This window comes from Parus major, chromosome 1 (assembly GCF_001522545.3).
Source record: "Parus major isolate Abel chromosome 1, Parus_major1.1, whole genome shotgun sequence".
NCBI classification, from domain to species: domain Eukaryota; kingdom Metazoa; phylum Chordata; class Aves; order Passeriformes; family Paridae; genus Parus; species Parus major.
This window is the reverse complement of record NC_031768.1, coordinates 40,500,188-40,523,616: the sequence shown is the minus strand read 5'-3', so window position 1 is coordinate 40,523,616 and position 23,429 is coordinate 40,500,188. Positions and strand designations below refer to the sequence as shown.

Genomic DNA, 23,429 nt, shown 5'->3' with positions numbered 1-23,429 from the left:
CAAAAGAAAAATAATTCAAGGAAATTATCTCCTTGGGAATACATCTGATTTAATTTAGACTTGGAGAAGACATCACCAAACAACAAAATCATTATTAAAGTTCAAAACTCTGCTAGGAGTACAACTTTGAACAATGTTTTCCTCAGAGAGCATACATCAAGATGATCTTCAATAAAGTCCTGGGAAGAGGAGAATATTCAGGAGATGCTTCTGGTTACATCATATTATAAGAAATATATTCACCCAAGACAATACATAGCTTTGTGGGAAAGAGTCAACAGCCTGTACTCCAGTTGGCATTAAGTTCAGATGCAAGCATGTTCTGTCTCTTCTGTCTCATCATGGTTTGTCAAAACAGATCAGAAACATGCACATACTTCTCTGAGGAATCATTTATAAATATCAACCTATCTAAACATGTTTATGAACATCGAAGCACATTGAGAAGGCTGTGAATATAACTTAGAAACCATTTTAAAGATTTCTTTTATTTTGAAAGTTTCCTCTCTTTTTTTTTTTTAAATTTTTGGTGGTGAAGCTTTGGCTGGTTATTTTTGGGGTTTTTTTGTTTTTATTTTTCCTAAGCCTTCATGTTTATTCAAGTCATTCCCCATGCTCCTTCAGGGTTCCTATACAAATTATTCTAGCAGTGACTCCAAACATATTTGGTGTCAAATAATGTATATGAACAGAGCACAGCAAACCTGGGAATTTACCTTCTTATAATCTGAATTATTAATTTCTGATTTTTCCAAATAACTCACCTCAGCAGAGTTTAACTTTGCTGTAACAATGCCAGACTTGTCACTGGTCATTGGGATTTGAAACATACTTCCTTATCCCCTGCTTCACAGAAAAGTCAACTTTAGACATCTTGTTCTGTAATCAATTTTTTTAAACTCAAATTACTCTTTGGCTGTAACTTTGGGGAAATTGAGCATGCAGCATTGCCTGGTAAATTGGTTCACACAGGTTTTCTTTAGGCTTCTTGCAGAGATTAATAAATCTACCTTCTTTTCTTCCATCTGGTGGCATGCCACCTTAAGCTGGATGGAATGTCATGGGGAAAAAATACCAATGACATATGTAGTAATGAGACTTATTCTACTGATAATCACTCGATATGAACTCCTTCTGTGTGTCGCTGAAGAAGTCTGTTAACCACACACTGCAAATATATCTTGTATCGCAGTTTCCTCACCTCCAAACATCTGATATACCCGTGTAAGTTCAACCCTTGCTTCAGAGGGTATGAAGGGGCCTTGTGCCAGTGCTTACCAACAGCTGACATGAACATGTACGTGCTGACAAAACTCTCCCTTGGTCAATCAGTAATGACTGCTTCCATCACTGTAAAGCCACATTTCTCAACTGGGATTGCAGAATGACTTAAATGTGGCCTGAAGTGATATGAGATATACTTCAGTTTAAAAAATCCCACTCTTTAATAAGGCTTTTGAGGGTCTTAGAAAGGTAGATAAGCTACAAGGATATTATACTTTTAAAGAGGTTAAGGAATATTGTTGCAGATGACTGAGCATGTCTCCTGGTTTTATCAGTTTCTGATGACAACAAACTTGTGGCTCAGCTGCCATGCACAGTTTCACCTTATCAGAAACTTTGCTCAGGGCATCAGCCACCAACATGACCTGTGCTAATTTGCTTTTAAACAGTAATACAGTATTTCTGAGCAAGCAAAAATAATTCTCTAAAGATGTGTATTTCTAGTACAGTCTAGATTTCATACCACTGTCTTTAAAGAAACATGATACAACCCTTCTGTTCTTACACTGATGAAACACTTTCACATACAAATGCCTGACAGAACGAGAGACCAATGTTCATCAAACATTGGCTTCACTTCCTGCAGAAATTCAAATTCAACTTCTTTGTTTGAATGCTTCCAGCTGAAGTACTGCCTCAATAATTAGCTGTTCTCTTTAGGCAAAAGAAGAATCTTGCTGGGCAGCCCTCTTGAAATGGGAGCAGCTTTTAAGAACTAAAGATACTAATATCTTAGAGAAGTGTAGCTTAAAACTGGCAAAGAGAATCAAGAACTCTAGCATATTTTCAAGTTCTTTTGGATTTTGACTTGATTTTAGAGGCAGATAGGTATGACATTTACAACTGTCACAGACACTCCATGTCATATGAGAAGTCTTGCTCTGATACAAGGCCATGGCACACAGTTCAGTATCTTATGCAAAACCTGGCCTAAACACCTATATAGCACCTTCTCTTAATGGTAAAGATGCATATATTAAGTGGCTTTGAAAGCAATGTTTTCACTGCTAATATTTGTGGAATTCAATAAATTCCAAGAAAGAAATGGAAGGATCTTGTTTTCTCTTCTGGTTTGGTAAACATCAACCCAGTTTCAGAAGATCTGGGAACAGCGGAATCTGCCTTTGTTCAGAACCAAAATAAAACTGACCATTTCTGAAAAATCATTTGCCAAATGCTCAGCTCTCGCAGAAGCTCCAGAAGTCTTGAGTTAACAAAAGAAAGGATAAACGTTATGGTTTCCAGGCCCTCTGCTCTCCATGCAGGTCCCCTTCTATGAGCATCCTTCGTATTTCTGTCTTCACATTTCCTTACTCAAGAGACTTTGGTCCCAGAACTCAGTGGGGATCTTTCTTAAGTTGAATAAAAACAAGAATTAATTTAGTTCTAATATTCCTTATTCCGTATTTTCAAGACAGAGGCTGAGCCAAAAAAAGGGGTTTTGTTAGTGTTTGTTCCTTTTGATTAATGACAGCAGGTGCACCAGTATTAATGTAGCAATTTTACTGCGGATTACTAGGTTCAGATCCACAAGGTACTTTAAGGTTTTTATGAAGAATTAGATGCTTAGTTACAAAAATTCGGCATCCATTCTAGCTACTATAATCCATTAAGCTCCTTTTACATTCTTTAACAGAACAGACTTCAATAGTTCAAGCATAACATCCAATAATATTTCACCACACTCCAGATACTGGGCTAATGAAAGGTCAAATCCTCTTCCACCTTTCTGTTACAGAACAACAATACCCATCTTATACCCATCCAGTTGTCCTGCTTCAGAATTTTGAAGTCATAATTAATTCTTATTTTAATAAATTTTCATATTCTATCATCCCAGGGTCCAGGAGTATTTATGGTCTCATCAATTGACCTCTCTTAGACATCCCAAGCACTTGAGGGCCAGTGTCTGACAGTGGGCAGCTCTCCACCAAAGTGTGTCCAAAGGAAACACTTTGACATGGACACACTGAAGACCAGAGAGTCAACACCAATGGTGGGACACAGCTTTCACAAGAACTGTTCTAAAGCAAGGACTGCATGTTCTGTGTCTTGTGACTTAATGTAATACTCCCTAAACAGAATGCTGAGATTTGCTGTAAAACACATTCCTTTTCCAGCACTGGTATTAAGTGGAAAAGAAAGCCATGTAAAGAAGAGTTGACAGACCATAGCTTTTCTAATTTTAACTCAGTATTACTAATTTAAGTGTACCATCACTACTTTCCTGCATTCTCCACATCTCCATCTGAAGCTGGGAACTGCAGTGAAAGCTCACATGAAGGTATCAGTAGGACAGATGGGGCTACAGGAGCTCTGCCTCTCACTGGGCTGCAGATTCAGACTCCCTTATGTTATCCTCTGATGACTCTGGCACTTCTGGCAATGCAATTTTTCAAAAGGAAGGCTTTTTAACCTGAGTGCCCTGGGTACACAGAGAACACAACATTTTCCTGGGAATGGGGAGCACTGCTTCCAGACCTCTTCAGACAGCACAGATTACTGCACTTCCAGGAAGAATGCTGTGATTGATCCCCATGGTAAGGAAGGGCAGTATGGCCATCACTATCATATTCACTTAGATGTCTATCACCACTGTCTCATCTCCATCTGGATTGATGAAGGATATGAATGGGTCAGATATGGTAACTCCAGAGAGAGACTCAGACCGTGTCTGCTGCATAGCATTTTCTATCTAGCTGTAGGTGACGCCCTTTTCACCACACACCACACTGCCTGGATCTCTCTCTCTCTCTCTTTGATTCCAAGATGTTTATACTTATTCTTGGTGGACTGATTGCTCTGCTGAAGTTAGATATCTACAGTGTAAGAAACACAGTTCCTGACTTATGAGGCCCAGATGTTCCATCATGGCAAACACAACATCAGAAAAATGAGAATAATCGAATGAGGGAGGCGTACCGGAAAGACGTGGGAAGTAGGGAGGCTTATCGGAAAGACGTGGGAAGTAATTTTCTGTTGACCAAAAAAAACAACTCAGGTCTGGCTGTGAAGTGCATTGTATTGTTACTCTGAATATTAGTCATTTCAGAATGTAACCACAACAGGTTTTCACATAAATAAATCAAATCTCTTCCCATGATTCTCTCATCAAAAACTTCCTATTTGAATGACAGTTTTTAATTACTAGATCAAGTTCGGCTTGCATAAAGAGTTTCCATTTCAAAGAAGTATTGCACTGATATGAAAACTCTCTGGAGAAACATCCTTGTCATTGAAAAAAGCACAAGTTTTGACTGTGACTTTCCTCTGGAGAGGCCACAGCATAGTATATACAGCAAACAACTCCATCAGGTTCTTGCCAGATCCACATACTTTATTTGCTACTGAACCACTATGTCCTTGGGTGAGCCTCAATTTCTATATGCTTCTGTTTGCCCCTCTGTAAAAACAGAGTTTCTAAAAGTAATTTCTCAACCTGAAGAAGGAAGCAGAGAGGAAGAGAAGAAATGGGTAATGGGGATTTTATACAATCCCCCTGGAAGTCTTGTGAGTGGTGCCCACTGGCTGCCACAAGCTGCAGACGCAGTTTACATAAAAGGTCTTTGCCCTCTGTGGTGAGGATGGGACAAGGAAGAAGCTGTTGAGGTGGTGGGGAAGCTACAGGGAATGAGGGACCAGTGAAGCAAGCTTGAGCTGAGCTTCTGCCAGGATCTGCCATGACAGAAGAGGTAACTGCAGCTTTCATCCTACCCCCCCCTTCTACCACACAGCAGAGTGCCCACCTGTGCCAAAGAGCCAAAATGGGTACTGCTAGCACCTGATGGGAAGAGTTACAACTTGGCTTCTCAAAGTAATGAAGGAAAAGGAATGAGAAAGTGTCCTAGTAGATGCTGGAGTAGCATACAGGGAAGAAAAAAAAAAAAGGAGCTTGAAAACCGCTGGATTATAATTTTATGGTAGTATTATTCGATGGGCTGACTTAACAAGTCTTTCCAACTTTGGTTCCAAAGATTGTAAGGATACTTCCCTATCTCACCCAGGTGTTTGAAGTTTAATTAATTAATGTTTATAAAGAGCGTTACAATTTCCAGATGAAAGGTCCTATGCAAGTGCAATGTAGCATTACTCATTGAGGCGATTGGGTTAGAGAGTATCACGTTACACAATACAGCTCTTCCCTCAATGATTTTAAGCGTTTGAAGTTCTGATAAAATGTGTTTATCACTAAGACAGATATAATGGAAATACTCTTAAGGCGTGACCTGGATTATGAAAGCAGAGGTATGGTTTTGGGAATGGAACAAACGAGAATTAAAACAACTCCTGAGGCCAGATTTGTCTACAGTTGTATAAAATATATTCTGTTCTTCCTTTTTTCCCTCCTTGAGTAGTCTTTATTTCTCTTCTAAAATAGAACCGGTTATTACGACGGGTGTGAGCAGACATGCAACAGTTCACGTTCAGTTCCTATTTCCATACTCATCCAACTTGACATTTTCTCATGACTTTCTCAAAATTATTTTCTCTTCTAATTTTTTTTTTTTTTTTTAATGTTTGGATTAACCCTAAAGGTGAACTTCAGGGTTATTTTTTCTTTCTTTTTGGAAAGTTCTGCTTTAACCAGTAATTAAACAGAAGTAAATGAAAAACTCATGGACAATGCCAAGCTGGAGACTGCAGCCAACACACTCAACATGATGACCAGTTTTGACCCCCAGTACAAGAAAAAGCAAGGTAAATCTGAGCAAGCTTGAAATAGGGTTACAAGGGTGGTCAGCGAACTGGAGCACCTATGAGGAGAGGCTGATGGAGCAGCATGTTCGAACTGATGGCTTCAGAGGACTTAACAGCAACCTTCCCATATCTACAGAGAAGTTACTGACAGACAGAGGCTCTTTAATGAGATACACAGTGGGAAAACAAGAAACAATTGCCATAAAAGGAATAAAGGCTTTCACTGGACATAAGGAGAAAAAAGACTTAATTAGCAGATAATTAAGCATTGGAGCAGGTAGCCCAGAGACTGTGGAATCTCCATCTCAAAGTTTTCAAGACTCAAATAGAAAAAGTCTTGAGCAACCTGATGTGAATTTAGTGCTGACCCTGATTTGAGCAGGATGCTCCTTTCAACCTGACTCAATGGGAAGGGTGGAAAGTCCTCAGTGATATCCACTTGTTCAGGAATGGGCTTGAACATTCGTGATTGATTTAAGAGAGCTGAACAAGTTTGCCCAAAATTTGTTTGAAAAATAACTTATTATTTGTCAAAAGACAATTGTTAATATATTGACTATCAGGTTGTATCTTTGTTCTTCTTCCTTCATTTTCTAAAAAAACTTATCAGGATAGCAAACAAGAGAGATTTGGGATAGCTTATAAATAAGGCATTATTGCACCTAGAGGTCTCAATTAAAGGAGAAACAAAACAAGGCCTTTTAATAATACTGGGTAAATGAATAACAATGCACTTTCTTTGTTGTATTTCTGACTCTTGAAACACAATCTTCATCAAGTTAAATTTGTGAATTACTAAAACACACCATTGACTAACCAAATTATAGAACACACTAAAAGCTTTCTTTAGCTAACTCTTCTCAAGTTTTGTGATATTTAAGTAAATAATTAATTTTCCATTAATTCTAATTTTATTAATAGCCCTTATTAGTTAATAGTCTTCTAGAAGAATATTCTTATTCTTGGAATTTTTAACATGTTTTTCTTCCAAAATTCTGCTTTAGTTCCTCTAGGAGTTACATGCCTGAGTAAACCAAGTAATTAAAGTGTAACATAAGCACACCTGCCATAGCTCTGATCATTCTAAATATAAGATGATAATTCTAATTTGCCCCTAAACAGAATCAATAACTGAGTAAGGATGCTGAGAAAATAGGCATCCTTAAAAAGAGGCATTGTTACAAAGTTACATTTCAGTTTTCTCCTTTTTCTAATCAGGCTTCTCACCTTCCTCTCTCCCCCAGTTTACAGAAATCTGTAAGATCAAAATGAAGCAATGCAAAAAGATGAAAAATATTTAAAAGTTACTACTGACTGCAGACTCAAAGAGACATCTTCTTGCAAGTCTCTTTTTTACTACTCCAAAGTGGCCAAAAGCATTAAAGACTATTAGACAATTAGGAAACTAGAAATCTTAATAGTGACTAAACTGAAACAGCATAAGAGTAAGAATAATGTACAGACACTTAAAATGCAATAGAGCAGCTATGTAGTTGGCAATTATTCTGAGTAGTTTGAGGAAAAGGGAAATTTTTATACTTTGCTCCAACAATTTTTGGCAAAAAAAAAAGTAAAAATATTTAGTTTTCATTGCAACTTCATGACATTAAAGGTAAAACTAGGAAAACATCTTTGTGGAGAGAGAATTCTGCGCCTACCATGTTAATGGTAGCTAAAGAACCAAAACCCACAGAAATCCCTTTGGACAGCTAACAAACACACACAGCTATTAATTAGGTCACAGTTGTTTCCTCACAAATCTTTTGTTCATTTCAGTTGTAGAAAACACCAACATATCCATTAGACCTGTGGGGAGGTATTCACCAGAGAAGAAAATATTTATTTATTATATGTTAAATGCTTGCAATTACATGACTACTTGTGGCAGTTCTGCTGGTTTCTCTCTTTGTAAGTAAACTATAATCACTGAGCTCACAATCCATTCTACTCCTTAGAACATCACTCACCTCAGCAGATGGGATTGTTTAATTTTGTGTACTTCAGGCAACCACTGTAACTCAATCAAAAATTTTTAAATGTTTTGAGCATCCAGTGAAATAAAACAAAACAAAAAACTATGGAAAGAATGATCAAGTTTCACTTTCCTAAGACAAAAGTTGAGAGGTATTTTTTAAGGTTACCACTAAGAGGTGAAGATTAATTTCTGCTCAAAGCCCATTTAAGTTTGAGTTCCACTTATGAACACAGTTTGTCCCCTGTGCCAGTTATTTCATTAATTGCCTGTGAAGATGTTTGCAAAGGGCTCATGCTCTTATTGCAGAAAACTGTAAAACTGCAGGCTGCACATCATGTCAAGGACACAAACCAGGCAGATATTTCCTGAGAGCCCAGGGAACACCACTGCCTTTATGAAAATCATCATAATTTCTATGTATCTGCAATGCACTGTGGGGCAGACAAGGTGGCAGATGGGGGTATAACATTCCTGTACTGGGAGCAAAGATGACAGAGGCTGCTGCATTGGTAGTGCCTCATCTCAGTTTGAACCTTGCTTTGGAAAGCTGGCCACGTTCATTACCTCATCAGTCTTGTCCTACTTCTCCCATCACTACCTTTGCCCCAGGGCAGCTGCTGTCTCCTGACCTCCATGCTTCCTGCCCCAGAACCTCCACCACTTCCTCCTCACACATCCCACACCAACTATTGCCACTGCCTCCCTTGGCCCACCAAAACTGCACCCAGCTGACGCTTTCCAGAACCTCACGGGTATGACTTCACAGGCTCCAAGTACTGGCAGAGTTTATTTGCTCAGGTCTCCTGCTGCACCTCACCTGCAGTGGGTTTGTGCCTTGAGGGATGGAAAGCACAAGGCAAGAGAAAGCAAGAATTCTTTCCAGGTCATTACAGCTACAGTTTTATGAGTTGTGAGTCACAGTAGCTAGGATAATGAGGTTAACTTGGACAAGCCTAACATATGACTTACACTCCTACCCACTTCTGGATCAAAATTAAGCAGAGTCAATAAAATTATTCTTCTTCAGGAAAGAAAAAAAAAAAAAAGTGAAACAGTTAACTGTCTTACCATAATCCTATCACTGTCAATAATGGTGTTCAAGCGGTGTGCAATGGTCAGCACTGTGCAGTGAGCAAAGGTTTCACGGATCGTCTTTTGAATGAACTCATCTGTTCTGAAACACAGCAAGAGCAATGCAGACAAAAATAAGATGTTTGCATGGACAACTGAATGGCAGGCAGGTTTTATGACTTCATCAAACATGACTGGATAGAAGGAAATACGCTTATAAAGTTATTACCGTGCTTCTTTCTCTTGTTATACCAGATGACTTGGAAGCATATCATGAAACATACTCCAAAATTTATACCTGACAAGGAAAGTGTTTATTCTTGTAAGTAGAGCAATAGGCTTCATTTCAGGAGACTAATTTCTCAGACTTTGATTACAGAAAAGGGAAAATTCTGTAGATACAGATCATTCTACTGACTTCTACACCAAGAAAACGTTGTTATTCTCTTTCAAGATTTAGTTTGTGCAAGCAGTGAAGAAAAATTGGTGGAAGTAAATATCCTTCACTGCAAATCATCTGAAGAACAGACGCAAGACAGCCTAGAACCAAGGTTCTTGATTTCAAATGCAAACACAGATTAATTAGAGGAAATGGTTGGTAAACTAAAACAGTACTGGAATAGCTCAAGAACTTGAATACTGAAAAAACCCAAAGTTTGGCATTCTGTGTAAATCAAAAGCATTAACTGGAATGCACAACCCAAGGAAAGAGATAGAAGATTTCAAGTTAAGAGTAAGCCCTACTGTATGAACTAAGCACCTAAGAAAAGGACAGCAGAAAGAAATGTAAGACTTGTAAAGAATGAAAACCAAGCTAGAGCACAGACAACGAATAAGAGGATTAAAGTTAAAACTGTCACAAATGAAGTTGAAAACTGAAAAGGAAATAAAATTACACTGATACATAGGCAACTCTAGAACTCTAGAATGTTCTTTAGCTCTACAAATGAGCATTAAGGCAAAAGATGGGCAATACTCATAGAACTGGATCATATTGGAGTAACTAACTGTACAAGAGAAGCATTGACACCACCTCACTTAGAGGACACCAGTGAGGCTTATACATGGAGATCTCTACAGTCCTCTCTTTAATCAGTGAAAGGGAAGAGGCATGGCTGGAAGGTGAATCTGAAAACTTGGATTAGGCAGCCATATGGCAATGAATGCCCTCTAGAGGCACCTGACAGCCCACACTGCACAGGTAGCCTTGGGTACCACCAGCCAAGCGTTGTGAATACTCACCAGCCTACAAAAACACTCCAAAAGACAAATGGCAAAAATGAAGAAAAAGGAACAGAAACCAAATTTCTCATCCAAGACAGAAGAATGACACAAAGAACTCAAAATATACTGGTGTTAGTTCAACCAAGGAAGCTCCAGCCTAGAAGTCAGTCACCTGAAGTCAGGGGCCTCATTTCCAGAATTTCTATTAATACATGAATTTGTTCTTTTGTATGTATGATGACTGGAGAATAATAAAATGCTGCAGATTAGATTAAAAAAAGACAAAGGAGCTATCTGAGTAAACTAGGCTATTTAGGCAGGCATGTTGGCTGCAATCAGTTGCTTGTAAAGCCTTAATTCTTCAAATTTTTCAAAGCAATGAGAAAATAAAATAAAATACATAAAATATTAATAAAACATATCTTCCTCTGATTAAGTAGTATTTTTTTAGACAGTAGTACTCCATACTGAAATCATGTTTGCAAATGATGAATATCTGGTATCACTTCATGAATTACGCAAAGAGAATTGTTCTGACACCATCATGCCAGGAGGCACCAGCAATAAAAAGTGGACAGACAACTTTGGAAGAACTGGATCACTTAGAGGAATGAAGTAACTACTAAGTTTCTACAGTAGAAAGTAGGAGCTCACATGCTCTGAAGGACAAACACAGCTTCTGTTACAAGCTAAGTTGAAGCAATCAGCATGACAATGGAGAAGACAGATCCTTGCTGATGACAGGAAGAATCATCAAAGAGAAGGAAGACATAAACAGTTAAGTAAGAATTCCATGCATTCTAACTTTTAACTTCATCTGGGGACTGAAAATTTAAATTCTGTCATGAGCTTAAGAGAACTGTGTTCGGGACCATAGTCTGAGAGGCTTGGTCCTTCTGCTCCTACTTCCTAAAAGAAGCTCAAAAACAAAATAAGAAGCAAGTGTTCCTCAACTCCTTTTGAACAAAGGCCAGTAAGCAATCAGGGAAAGAGACAGGAAGAGAAGTCAGGACAGGGCCAGGCTCTTTAGTTCTGTGTTATCTCCTTAAGTAAAGGAAGTTGTTAATCATATTCCACATCACAGCAATACCAGTCCTTTCACCCCAGTGTTAATGCATCTATCTTTTTTTCGCTCTCTCCTCAGCAACACCTCAATAACCTGACTACTCTCACCTCCAGAAGGAAAAATAAAAGCAGAGATATCCATGAAAACACTAACTATGGAAGAGCCTCATAGAGACAGCTGGATGTGTTCTCTACACTGGTTGAAATAGCAAAACAGAAAAAAAAAAAAAAACAGTATTCAATACTCCCTAGAATTGTGTAAAGAAAGCCTTTTTCAGGCTTTTACAGTCAAGCTCTAAGTTTTCTGCAAAGCTAGTACAGAACACCAGAATCACAGCTAGCTCAGGAACTTTGATAACAACTTTATAAAGGCTTACAATTATTTGTAACTTAAGTTATTCTTATTGTTTTCAAAGAATGTCTCAGCCTTGAACATCCCTGTCCTCTACATTAGTTTTATCTTTTATTATATGTCTTCTTTATAGCACTACCTCTTCTTACATTTGCAAGGAAAAAAACCTCTCATTTTTAGAGAGATACTATCAAACTATTATCTTAAACAGGTATTTCTTGAACACAAGCTTATCACTAACAAGAAACTGCTGTCCATATTGTGGGCGTGACAAACGTTATAAAATGAGACTACAGAGTAATCAGGAAGAGACTTAATAGCTCCATCTTCAATATCACGGAACAAGATCTCATGCTGATGTGTCCGCTGACTGACACTTGGCTAGATTGTCTCCAAGGTTCATGGTAGATCTTGGAGCATAGTTTTTGGGACAGCGGGCAGAAGCACCATCAGTAACGTCCAGGAGAATCTCAGGAAGAAGCTAGGCAAAGCAAGAAAATCTAAAAATACCAAGAAAAGCATCTGTATACAGAATTATGTGCTGACAGAGTGTAGAGATTGTATCACATGCCAGTTAGAACTAGAAAAGTACCAAAGAAAGCATAATTTCTGTCCCTTTTTCAGGACATAAATGCACTCTTAGTAGTGCCTACCCACATTCAACAAGTGTCTAGGCAAGTGCCAAGTGATTTTATCACCCACTTCAGTAGATCAGACCTCTTCATCTCTCAGGCACATTAAAAACCAAAGATGCAACCTGAATACCAAAACCAGGGCTGCTGGATGACAAAAACTCCATCCTAATCTGATTATATAAAAATGGGAACCACAATACTCCCTACTGCAAGGAACAATACAACAAGAAAGCACAAAATAGTGGTAGAGTTGTCCCACAGGCACCACAGGTTGAGGATCTAACACCAAGTTTCCCAGCAACCCAAGATCTGGTGTAACCTGAATTAGCTGACTGTGTAAAAAGAAAACTATCTAAAGAGGAAGAATAAATATGATCTGAATGAGAAGCAACCAAGCTGCTGAAAGGAAAACTGGCTAAGTCATTATCGTCTGTCTAATGTCCTCCTGGGATTGTCCTGAAAGCATATCTCACACTACACAATTCCTGAGAGGCTTAGATAATTTCTCCAAAAGAGAAAGAGTTACAGATAGCAGTGAGATGTAATAAAAGGTTAAACCTTACAAGGTTAAGACAGCTGAACTACGTGCAATGGCTGTTTTTACCAGACTCAATGAACAACCAATGTAAAAAGGTGGCAGTGGTTTGCTTGCCAAAAGTTTTGTTCTCTATAAGCCAAAATATCAGTTAACACAATTAAAACAAATTCAGTATTTTTAAAAAGTCTCAGTAAGGAATGATTTTGTTTCTGTGTATCACCAAAGCAACTATGTGAAGATTTTCAGCTTTTCTGCTCCAGATTTCACACAAGTTTCCAGAACAGTTCAACTGCTTTAAAACCAGACTCTATTCTTCAGAGTGAGAATGGCCCAAGAAGATAAAATCAAATTAAATGTCTGTCAGTCATCACCTAAATCATGCAGGTAGTCTGACTTAGGGCAACCTTCTTTATGGCAAGCTCCTTCCCCCCCCCCCCTCCCCTGACAAAAGCATGCACGAAAGTCACACTGTGGAGTCACCTCAGTCCTCTGGGGAAGGTACAATGCCCATCTCTCACCCTGCATCCACTGCCTCGCAACACCTCACCCTTCCTTCTCTTCCTGCCACCCCTAACCCCTGCCTTCTCACATGCAGGAGCTCAGGACCTCTGACCAACGAGCCAATATGATCTCGCAGATCCCATTTATTGTTGACATTACACACTTATCCATACATTCTAAAACTACTGACCACATGATCACACATCTTTTCATTGGTGCCCCTATCCTGTCCCTGTGCTCTGCACACATCCCTCAGGGCACAGGATTGGTTACAGTCCAGATGTTCAAGCACTCTCTCTTATCTGGCTCCTGTGGTCCTGTTTTCTTGGTTTTCAGCCTCTTCTTTCTTATTTTTAGAACAGCTTATGTCTCAGCAACCTTGAGAAATTCCAGAGGGTCTGATAAACTCTACAGACAGTTTGGCTGGTGCACACTATGGCCAAGCTGTTCAGATGCATTGCTACGCTCACACCCGCTTCCAGGTTGAACTGCAGAAGGGACACGGGGGCAGCAGCAGTTGAGGCTGCTGAGGGAGAGAGATCAAGAGCCAAAGAGCCAAAAAAACAAAAAAAGAGAAAAGTATCTCCAGAGCCTACAGCTCTCGCCATGGTCTCCCTTCTCAGGTGCTCGATATGATGTGTGCTTGCTGCCAGGTGAGAGACAAGGGTGCCAGGTATGGGGGCTGTGCATCAGAAGAGGAGGAGGAGGTTTTCCTTACGCGCCAAAAATGCCTCCCTAACTGCTCAGTTAAGCAACCCACATCAGCATTTCCTGATGATCATCCTATCAGATTGCACAGCTAAAAAATACTTGGCTCTAGTTATACCAACACATTAAGGAAAAGGTAATAATGACTGTAATGCAAACTGAATTCAAAGAAGTTCCAAGTTATTATTTGTATTGTTATGCTTAGAGTTGATACAAACAAACATTTACCTTATTATAATATATATTGCAGCATACATTAATCAAGATCAATTAAATGGATAGTGCAAGTTGAGAACACACATGTGAGATGCCAAAATAGGGAGGATGAGTAAGATGGTATTAAATTTCCACACCTATGATTAATCACAGTTAATCTACCAGAGCCCAGCCAAAAATAAACTAAGAGTGAAAAAAGAAAAAAAAAAAAAGAAAAAGAGAACCTCTGGGAAGGGAACGCACTTTTCTAAAGATTTTAGAAATATACTGACAGCTGAACTGTAAAGCTACTCCAGTGGCACCACTTCTCCCCCAAGAAGATGTTAGAAAAATGAGTCACGCCCAGATGACATACAAAATCCTTAATGCATCTGTTTGAGGGACTTGCTGTGTTATTGTCCTCTTTGGACTTTGAGTTCTCCCTCAAGCCATAGTTTGTTGGAACTATATATTCAGCTCAGACTAATTGATGCAGTACGTTTGCAGTATTGTTTCCAAAATATTTCCACCAGTGCTTCAAATGTTTCAAAAATTAACAGTGGGGGTACTTAGCTATTGGAACAATTTAACAAGGGTTGTCATTGAATTTTTTTTGCTATTGAGGTTGGATGTTCTTCTAGAAGTACACTCTAGTTCAAATAGGAATGAATTCAGGAAAGTTCTGCTGGCCTGAGTTATACAAGACAGAATAATGAATAAGTGAGTCCATCCTGTAGACTTAGACATCTCCAACTCTGTTTTGCAACTCCTGTGGTGTTTCGGACAGCTTACTTTCTGCCCCTGCCCCCACTATATCTCTAACTTACCACACCAGCATCTGAGCCATCTGAAAGGACAGCATCTCATAATCAGAAGTATCTGGTTTTGCTCATAGCCTTTTTTCACCTTTCTAGTTTTAGGGGGTTTTGGGAATGAGATGAATTAAATCTTTTGTATTTATTTATTTCCAACAAACATTTCTTCCAGAAGTCAACAGAACTCAACTTGTTTCACGGCTATTCTGATGTTACAGAGATGCATTTTCAAGAACATTCTTGTCTTCTAATCTATGGCTGCGGGACAAATAGACTTTGAATATTAATTTCCCTGCTCTATGGAATGCACTGAAATTAGGGATCTTTTGAGTGCTTAGCTTATATCCTCTGCTCCATAGCCAAAGCTCAATCGTCCCATTTTGCATAGACAAAAATGATGGTATCATCAAATACGTAAAACAGCAATACAAACTACATGAAATACAAAGCATTTAAGTTCATCTCTAAAGCAGGGATGAACATATTAGAAGAGAAACCAGCTCATTTTAATACGACAGATTTTGTTTTTACCTTGGGTCCACATTTGCTGTTGCTTCATCAATGATAAGAATACGGTTTTTTTTTAGAACTGCTCTGGCGAGACACACCAGCTGTCTCTGACCAACACTAAAATTAGATCCAGATTCTGCCAGCTGTGTCTCCAATTTGTTGGGTAGATCTTCCACAACCTCCTTCAGTTGCACCTGTTGACATGTCAACATACTGTAGGATGAGTAACTCTCTTTTAAATCAGCTATTGTGTGTCTGATGACACAACAATAAGTATGCAAGGTTTGCCTTTTATATTCTGACACAAAATGAGTAAGTGCCAAGTTGGATTACAGAGTGTGTCAGTTATTAGAATTCTAAAAACATTAAAGCATGTTGTTAAGAATCTATTAATGTTCATTAAAACCAAGATATGAATCAAAATATAACCAAGGCATCATCCCAAAGGATAATTCTTTCATAAAAGACATATAACAATATATATGTCTGCACACACATGCACACACGCATACATAAATGCACATATTACAGTCTACCTTTTTCCATCAACAGCTACACCTTTATCAAACCTGATGAAAACATCTAAAACCGAACACACACAAGCACTGTAATGTTATTGCTATGTGGATTTTAAATACCAGGTGCATATTATTAGATTTAGTAAGTCACCTCTTCTAAGGCGTTCCACAGCTCTTCATCGGTGTATTCATTGAAAGGATCTAAGTTTTTCCTCATAGTTCCAGTGAATAAAACAGGTTCCTGAAATGCAAGTTTTATAATGCAATAGGTAACTTAATGATAATCACAGCTAACCTAAATCAACAATAGCAAATAAACAGCCAACAAGAAGCTCTCATTTTTGAAATGCAAAGGTATTTATTACAACTGCATGCTTTAGGGGGAGATGTGGGGGGGTGGGAGAAGCAAGTGTTCAACTACTCTGTATGAAGATAATTTACCAAACAGGACAGGTCTGTTTGAAAACTGTTGTACACAGTTATGTTGGTACTTGAACGGGCATTTACATGCCACTGTTCTGATGCCACAAGCTATATATATATACTTACATGAAATCATTGCTATCCTCATGGTATTGTTAATGAAAACCAGCAACTAGCACTGTCAATGAGCTCACACTCCTAAATTACTTTTGGGCAGTTTTGAAAACCTGTTTTTTAAGTACATAAACCAGAGAGGAATCAAAGAGCTCACAATGCCTTTCCGGTTTTCCTTCTGTGTTTGGCTGTGGGTTTGGGTTTTTTTTTTCATTTCGTACCATAAAAGCCCTTCCATTTTACCATCAGGGCTAAGCAGAAACAGCTTTCACCATTTAAAACCTAAACACATCAAAGTTTATCTAACCTGCCATAGCCCCAAAGCAAACTGACTTAGAACTGGAGCACTGCTGGGCAAAGCTCTCACTCAAAAATACACCAGGGAGTCAAATCAGTACCTTCTCCCATTCAGGTATCAATGTGGGTTTACCTGTGGTCGAAGCAAGTTTTGTTCTACTTCAGCTCCCAGTCAGAGCAATAATAGATAATTAATCAAACTGGCACAAATCAAATCACACTGAAACTTGTAGTATTTAAGAAGTGGGGAAACTACTTTGGTTCAGAACTCCTTAAGGAACAGATCAGTATTCAGTAATGGGATTTGCCAGACCTGTGAGTCATGCACTGACATGACTTTAGGGCTAAACTCATCTTCATACCACACATAAAGACAAAAACAAGTCAAAAGCTGTAACAGTGCTCATCATAAATGGAGACCATTCATCATGTTGTCAGTCTTCTTTAAACTGGGGAAATTTTAGACAAAATGTGTTCTTTTTTTTTTTTTTCCTTTCTCCCCTGGGAAATAAAACCTAACTTACACTGGGTAACTTCAACTTATTATTGAGATTAACCTGTTATTACTTTCTCCCCATCTAACCCTAGTAATGCCCAGCTTCAAAGAGCTGCAGCAAACCAGAAGAGAATTCAGACCTTAACTCTTTTATTGTCTTTTAATTTCTAAACCATCTGAGTGCTATAAAACAATTTAAAAAGACAGAATATGCCATAAGCAATATAAAAGAAAATACACACTTCTTGATTGAACATGCCAATTATTTGAAAGTATCTGCTGCAATAGCAATGTCACTAAAAACCTGTTGAATGAGCAAAAGGATTTAACACAAAACATTTCCAGGCCTAAAAACAGTCTTCTTCAAAAACACCTAGAAACTAAATTGTTTAACAATACACATTTTAATACAACATTTGACGTATTTTGAAAGTATTGTTAAATTTATTTTCCTTTTCAATCCATTTTTATAGGTTGACAAAAGAAGAGGCTGAACCTATAAAGTGTTCATAACTATTATAAAGGTCCTAACAACAGACATGCACTGCAACAGAAGATAAGAATATTTTTTAATTACCATTTCTGACACAGATTATTTTTTAAAACAGTCTGGTTTATGAGAGGAAAGTAATAAGACTAACCTGTAAATAATTGTTGTAAAAATGCTTGCAGTCAGAGAGGCAGACAACATTTGCATAGAAAAGATTTACAAACACAACCTTTACACAGCTCCATCCAAGCAAGCAATTAGAAGCCTAAGCACATTTTTATTTCTACAGGTAGGTTTTTAAACTCACACACAAGGAAACTTCACTCTTGCCTCATCACTCTCTAGGAATGGTTCTGTTTAGCATGTTTTATGTTGCAATTCTAATAAGCATCTCTCTCTCTGGTTTTCCAGCTGCCCACATAATTATGAAGATATTTGCTGCAAAATAACTACCTGATGTTACACTGCTGTTCCTATTATTGACACTACTATTAGCACAGTACAAGACAATGCCTACCATACAGTTTACCACAGCAGAAACTTGATCCCTCCTTCCTCCTCTTCTTTGTACCACCACTTGACAGTTTCTCATTTTCTAGTAGAAACAGCCTTCCCTTACATAAAAACAAAATTACAAAACGCTACCTGCTAGCCTTTGGACACTCAAAACTTTTGGGACTATGATGCAAACCTTATATAAACTTGACAAAAATCACAGAGTTCCACTGGATTTAAACAGTATTAAAACTATGTCAAAAGACCAGTGTATGAAAAAACCTCACATGTATAATTGAATGCAGTGAACTTTGAGCATCTCTATCATTCAACATGTAGAAACTGTATTTGACCTGCAGTTTTCCTGTCTCAGCATCCTATTTTGTTCAGCTGGGCTGAATTCTTCAAAATGTAAAAATCACCCACAATAGCTATGGGCAAGGCTTTCAAAGAGCTGTAGACCTTGAATGAACTGATGATCATCTGCTTTCACAAGAAAGGAACGCTAGACACAAACAAAAAACCTGAATTTAAATCCATATAAAGTTCTCTTTACATACAAAAGATGACTAGCTCCAGTGAGTACTGAAATAACAAAGCCTGCAGCATGCAGAAACAAAAGACATCCTGCATTAGGCAACAATCCAATTGCTGGGGAAGTACCTATTTTTTATTTTTCCAATAGCATACCTGTTTCTTTTTGACTCCTATTCTTTGAGAAAAAAAAAAAGCCTCATTACCATTTGTATTAGATTCTCAGCTTAAAGAAAGTAATACACTCTGCCACCCTGCCAACAGACTACCACACATTCAGACATAACTCTAAATACCAATTCTGTTATAAAATGAAGAGATCTGAGAAATATCGCTAAACATGGCAAAAAAAATCCTCTGGTTTACAGTCTACTCTTCACTCTACTGCTAGAACAGTGCAGATGAACTACTTTCCAAAATATGACTTCGCATTTGCAGCATATGAGCTTTTCAATTTACCTCCCTCTTCATTGGAGAGCTAATATCCACAGAAGAGACCAGAGCGCTGGTGAAACAAGCACAGACTTTGCCTTTTAAGTTTTAAGGTTATACAAAACCATTCTCTGATACAATGTCTCATGAAAGTAAGACTGAGAGAGATCTGTGTGACCTACTGGATTTCTTTCAACAGCCTATCTTCTACTCCAGCATGAGAGATGAGGCTATTTCCAGCACTGCCTTACTGGGTTTTTTCCCTGTACTGCAGCCTTTCTTGCATTCAGCTTCTAAAATTCATCAAGTTTTATTTATTATAGGTCATAATGGTCTACTCCTTAGTCTGTTCCCCTGGTCTTCTTTGTCCAACCTCCTCCAAGTAACGCAAAAGCTGATAGCTCACTTCTAGGCGGCACATTTGCTCTTTCTAAATCTAGCACCAATCAGTTTGTACAGAGGTGACCACAGAGGTTAAAGTGGTTCTTCAAAGTCCCTTACTAAGGAAGCTTCAGGCAGGAATTGCTGCCAAAGGATCAAGTGACTTCAATGGACTGCTGAAGATTGGTTCATATACTTACCAGATTTTCTCTGCTTTTCCCCAGACTATGGGAGGACAGCATACAGCTAGCACAGATATTCCAAAGGAACAGAAAGGGTACAAAACTAGGAAAAAAAATGCTCCAGTCCCCAAAATTGATTCTGCTTATCTTAAAATAATCAAGACCTCACTCAAGTAAGAATAACGCCTTGCTGCAGTTCCTGTGCCTACTGCATAGAGAGGTACAGGGGGAACACATCCCAGCAAAGCACTTTAAACACTATGGTATCATATTCAAAACATCCATGGCAAACCAAGTCACTCTCTTACTTGAGGTATAATTGAAATTTTCTTCCGCAAGTCATGGAGTCCCAGCTCTGATGTCAAGTACTTATCAATCCAAATCCTTCCTTCAGGTTCCGCCAAGCGAAAGAGGGCTGCTATCAGAGAGCTTTTCCCAGCTCCGGTTCTTCCCACTATTCCAACCTACAGAGCAAGCCAGGCCTGTACAATTAAACTGAGAGCTTTTCAGGAGAAATTAATATGTCAAGCAACATTTTTACAGCATCATAGGATTTACAGTAGAACATGCACCAAATAAAACTTCTCTGTAATTAACATTCTTCCAAGGGGAAAAATCCTCTCCCCTTAAATCAGTTTGGATTCAGGTGACATTTGTATACACGACAATTTCTTGGATCATATTCAAAGGTGAATGATTCTCCCTTAATGTGTGGTGTCTTATTGTGTAAACAAGATGAAGTGGCTCAATGCATACAGTTATGTGATTCATCAACTGCTAATTTTTATACTAAACCTGGTTTGTTGGGTGATGTTAGGCAAATCATTTCAAGCATGCATCTACTACTCAACCCCAAGAAGCACTCCCATAAAGCACTCTGGGAGCAATGTATTCCCAAGTTAAATAATTGAGACTGATTTTGGTTAGTTATGGTTAAGGTGAAGTACTTTAAAGGAGCACAATTATAAATTGTATCCATACTTCAGACATCTTCAACAAGTACTGAAACTATAAGGCCATGACATCAAGCTGAAATTCCTTTTCAAACAGAAAAACAGCAAATAATAAAATCACAGAGATTCATGGTTCTCTTTGTTCCCAGAGAAAAACTGGAAGATATACGCAGTGTGAAAAAAAATTAAAGCTTTCAGAAAAAAGAGACAACGAAAAATATGGGATTGATAACTTTAATGACAAGGAGCTAAGACCCTACAAATATTTATTCTCTTTTAATTTTTTTTTAATGTTGCATTCAGAAAAAGGATTCTTAGAGAAAAACAGTGTACAGTAATCAACTGCATCAGAGAAGATAATGGGTGTAGCCCTCCATACAGATCTGATCTGGCAGAATTTGTTATTTCCTGCATTCTGTTCTAATCCCCACATTAAAAAAAAATAAAAATCAGCACACTGGAGAAAGTTCAGAGCAGTGCAAAACAAAATTAATATGGGTTGGAGATACTGGTTTGATGTGAAGGATTTATGAGGATTAAGCATGTATAATATGGCTTGGTGAAGTGATTGGGGTGAAGAAAGGAGGAAGAAAGATGAAAACCTTCATGAGCATACGTACAGACACCAGAGGGCAATTACCCACTGCCTGAGACTCACATGTATGCAGCAATGACTGCTGAAATGAAATTCAGCGCAGGAAACTGCATCAAAGTGCAAGGAGAAACTTTCAGTCAGAGACACTAAGTTCACACAAAACAGCAGTGCCCACATTTGATAAAAAATACACACCACAATAAAAAAGTACACTTCAAGGAGCAACTTAAGCTGCATAATCTGAAAGGTATTTTCTATTTCTACATTCTGATTCAACAATTTCATCCAACCATTCATTATTGTACTATTGTATATAAACTAATTAACATTTCTACAGTGCCTATTATTAAACAGACTAATTTAAGCAAATCTGTTACAAGAAATGATAAAATGTCTAATACTCTAAATTACACCAGTGAAACAATGGAAAAATAGTTCTGAATAAACTACAGCTCAGAAAGAAAATGCTGAATAGAGAACACAGACAACCAGAGTTGTGAAAATGAAAGTTCAATTGTTCCTCAATTGTTATATGTCAATATAAAGTATTGTATCAAAGATATAAAGAAAAAAACATTAAAAAATTACATTGATACTTAAAATAAAAATGCAGCTGCTCTGCATATTGTCAAAATCCCACTTTCAGTTTGGCATCAAATGAAAGGACTATGCTCTTCAACATTTAGAAAAATCTATTTGCATCTTTGGTCCAATTGACTACAGGCTGTTGAAAACTGATGGGAATTTGGAATAGCTCTCAGTATTACTAGTAGTAATGATATTATGATACTATCATTTCAGTATATTATCCATTTTTTTGATACATTTTATTCTTCAGAGGCCCACACTCACAACCCGTGCAAATACAGCACCTGTCTGCAAATGGAAGTGGCACCTGTCCGGAATCACAGGGCCAGGATTGTGCTGCCTGATGCGAGCCATGTGCACACACAGGAGTACACCTGCTACACTGGGCTCGTCATTACTCAAGTGTCACTTGTACTTGTGCAGAGCTGCACAAAAAATGTGAGATTTACAGCATGTCAGCTACTCCACTGAAACTGCCCATGTCTTTGTTATCCCTCAGGCGACCTCCCTTGCATGGTACGTTGTGGGAGCACAGCTGCCAGGCCGTAAATCTACATGTGCACCTTCCTAACCTTTTCACTTAGCCCACAGATCCAGGAGCTGTCAGGAGAAGGCACATTTAACAATATGTGGCCAATAACCATTCATGAGCGCCCTTGAAACAAAGATAGAGGTGTGCAAAACCCAATGCTACACATGCTAACCTCCCCCTGCTGCAGCTATAGTAGCAGAGGAGGTTGATCACTGCCAGCTACAGGCACAGCAGGTTGGGTCTCCCTGCTCTGTCTCTGTCAGACCACACTACTTTAGCAAAGATGTTTAAAACACAGGGTCCTTCCAAGCCTCCTTTGACTACAGGGAAATATTGAATGCTGAGACAGATCAAAAGAGACCTTAACCTCTGAGTGATTTGCTAGCAATCACCTCTTTCATTCTCACTGTACCCACAGCTTCCCAAACTGGGTGGCTACAAGAAAAACTACAAGTACAGCAGAAGCTTAAACTCACTCCTGCTTCCAGGGGCACTGCAGCCACCAAAAGTCTCTCTAAGCCAGAGGCCTGAGTCGTAAGAGCTCTCAATGACAGCAGTCTGGGCAGAATCTCCAGCACATCTGGAAACCTGGTTCTGGAGAAGATGCATCTCCATAATTAAAAGCAATATAAGGAGGAGAGATGCTTGGGAGATTTATTTTACACAGAATACAGCCTACTGCAGTATTGTGCAAAACATCATAGAAAGCAAACACAGTTCCTTGCAAGTTTCAAGCAGGGCAAATTCAGGATGACGAAACCACAGCATAACTACTCAGCAAAAAGAAATACCCCCAGTCATCCCTCCCTCTCCTGTCCCCACCCAGGA

At 38.5% G+C, this 23,429-nt stretch overlaps 1 protein-coding gene across 5 annotated transcripts in view; it reads right to left on the bottom strand.

Annotated features, from left to right (window-relative positions):
* Window positions 1–23,429, bottom strand: part of ABCC4 (ATP binding cassette subfamily C member 4) — a 142,003-nt gene that overhangs the window by 14,628 nt on the left and 103,946 nt on the right. Inside the window, exons 26-30 of one of the 5 annotated variants that reach the window (XM_033514093.1) lie at window positions 20,242–20,397; window positions 16,241–16,330; window positions 15,593–15,765; window positions 9,026–9,131; window positions 7,625–7,788 (exon numbers count right to left, since the gene is read on the bottom strand). In XM_033514093.1, coding sequence (XP_033369984.1) covers window positions 7,783–7,788; window positions 9,026–9,131; window positions 15,593–15,765; window positions 16,241–16,330; window positions 20,242–20,397 — 531 coding nt within the window. In that variant the 3' untranslated portion in view covers window positions 7,625–7,782. The other 4 variants (XM_015620600.3, XM_033514095.1, XM_033514098.1 and 1 more) reach the window with 4 other exon arrangements.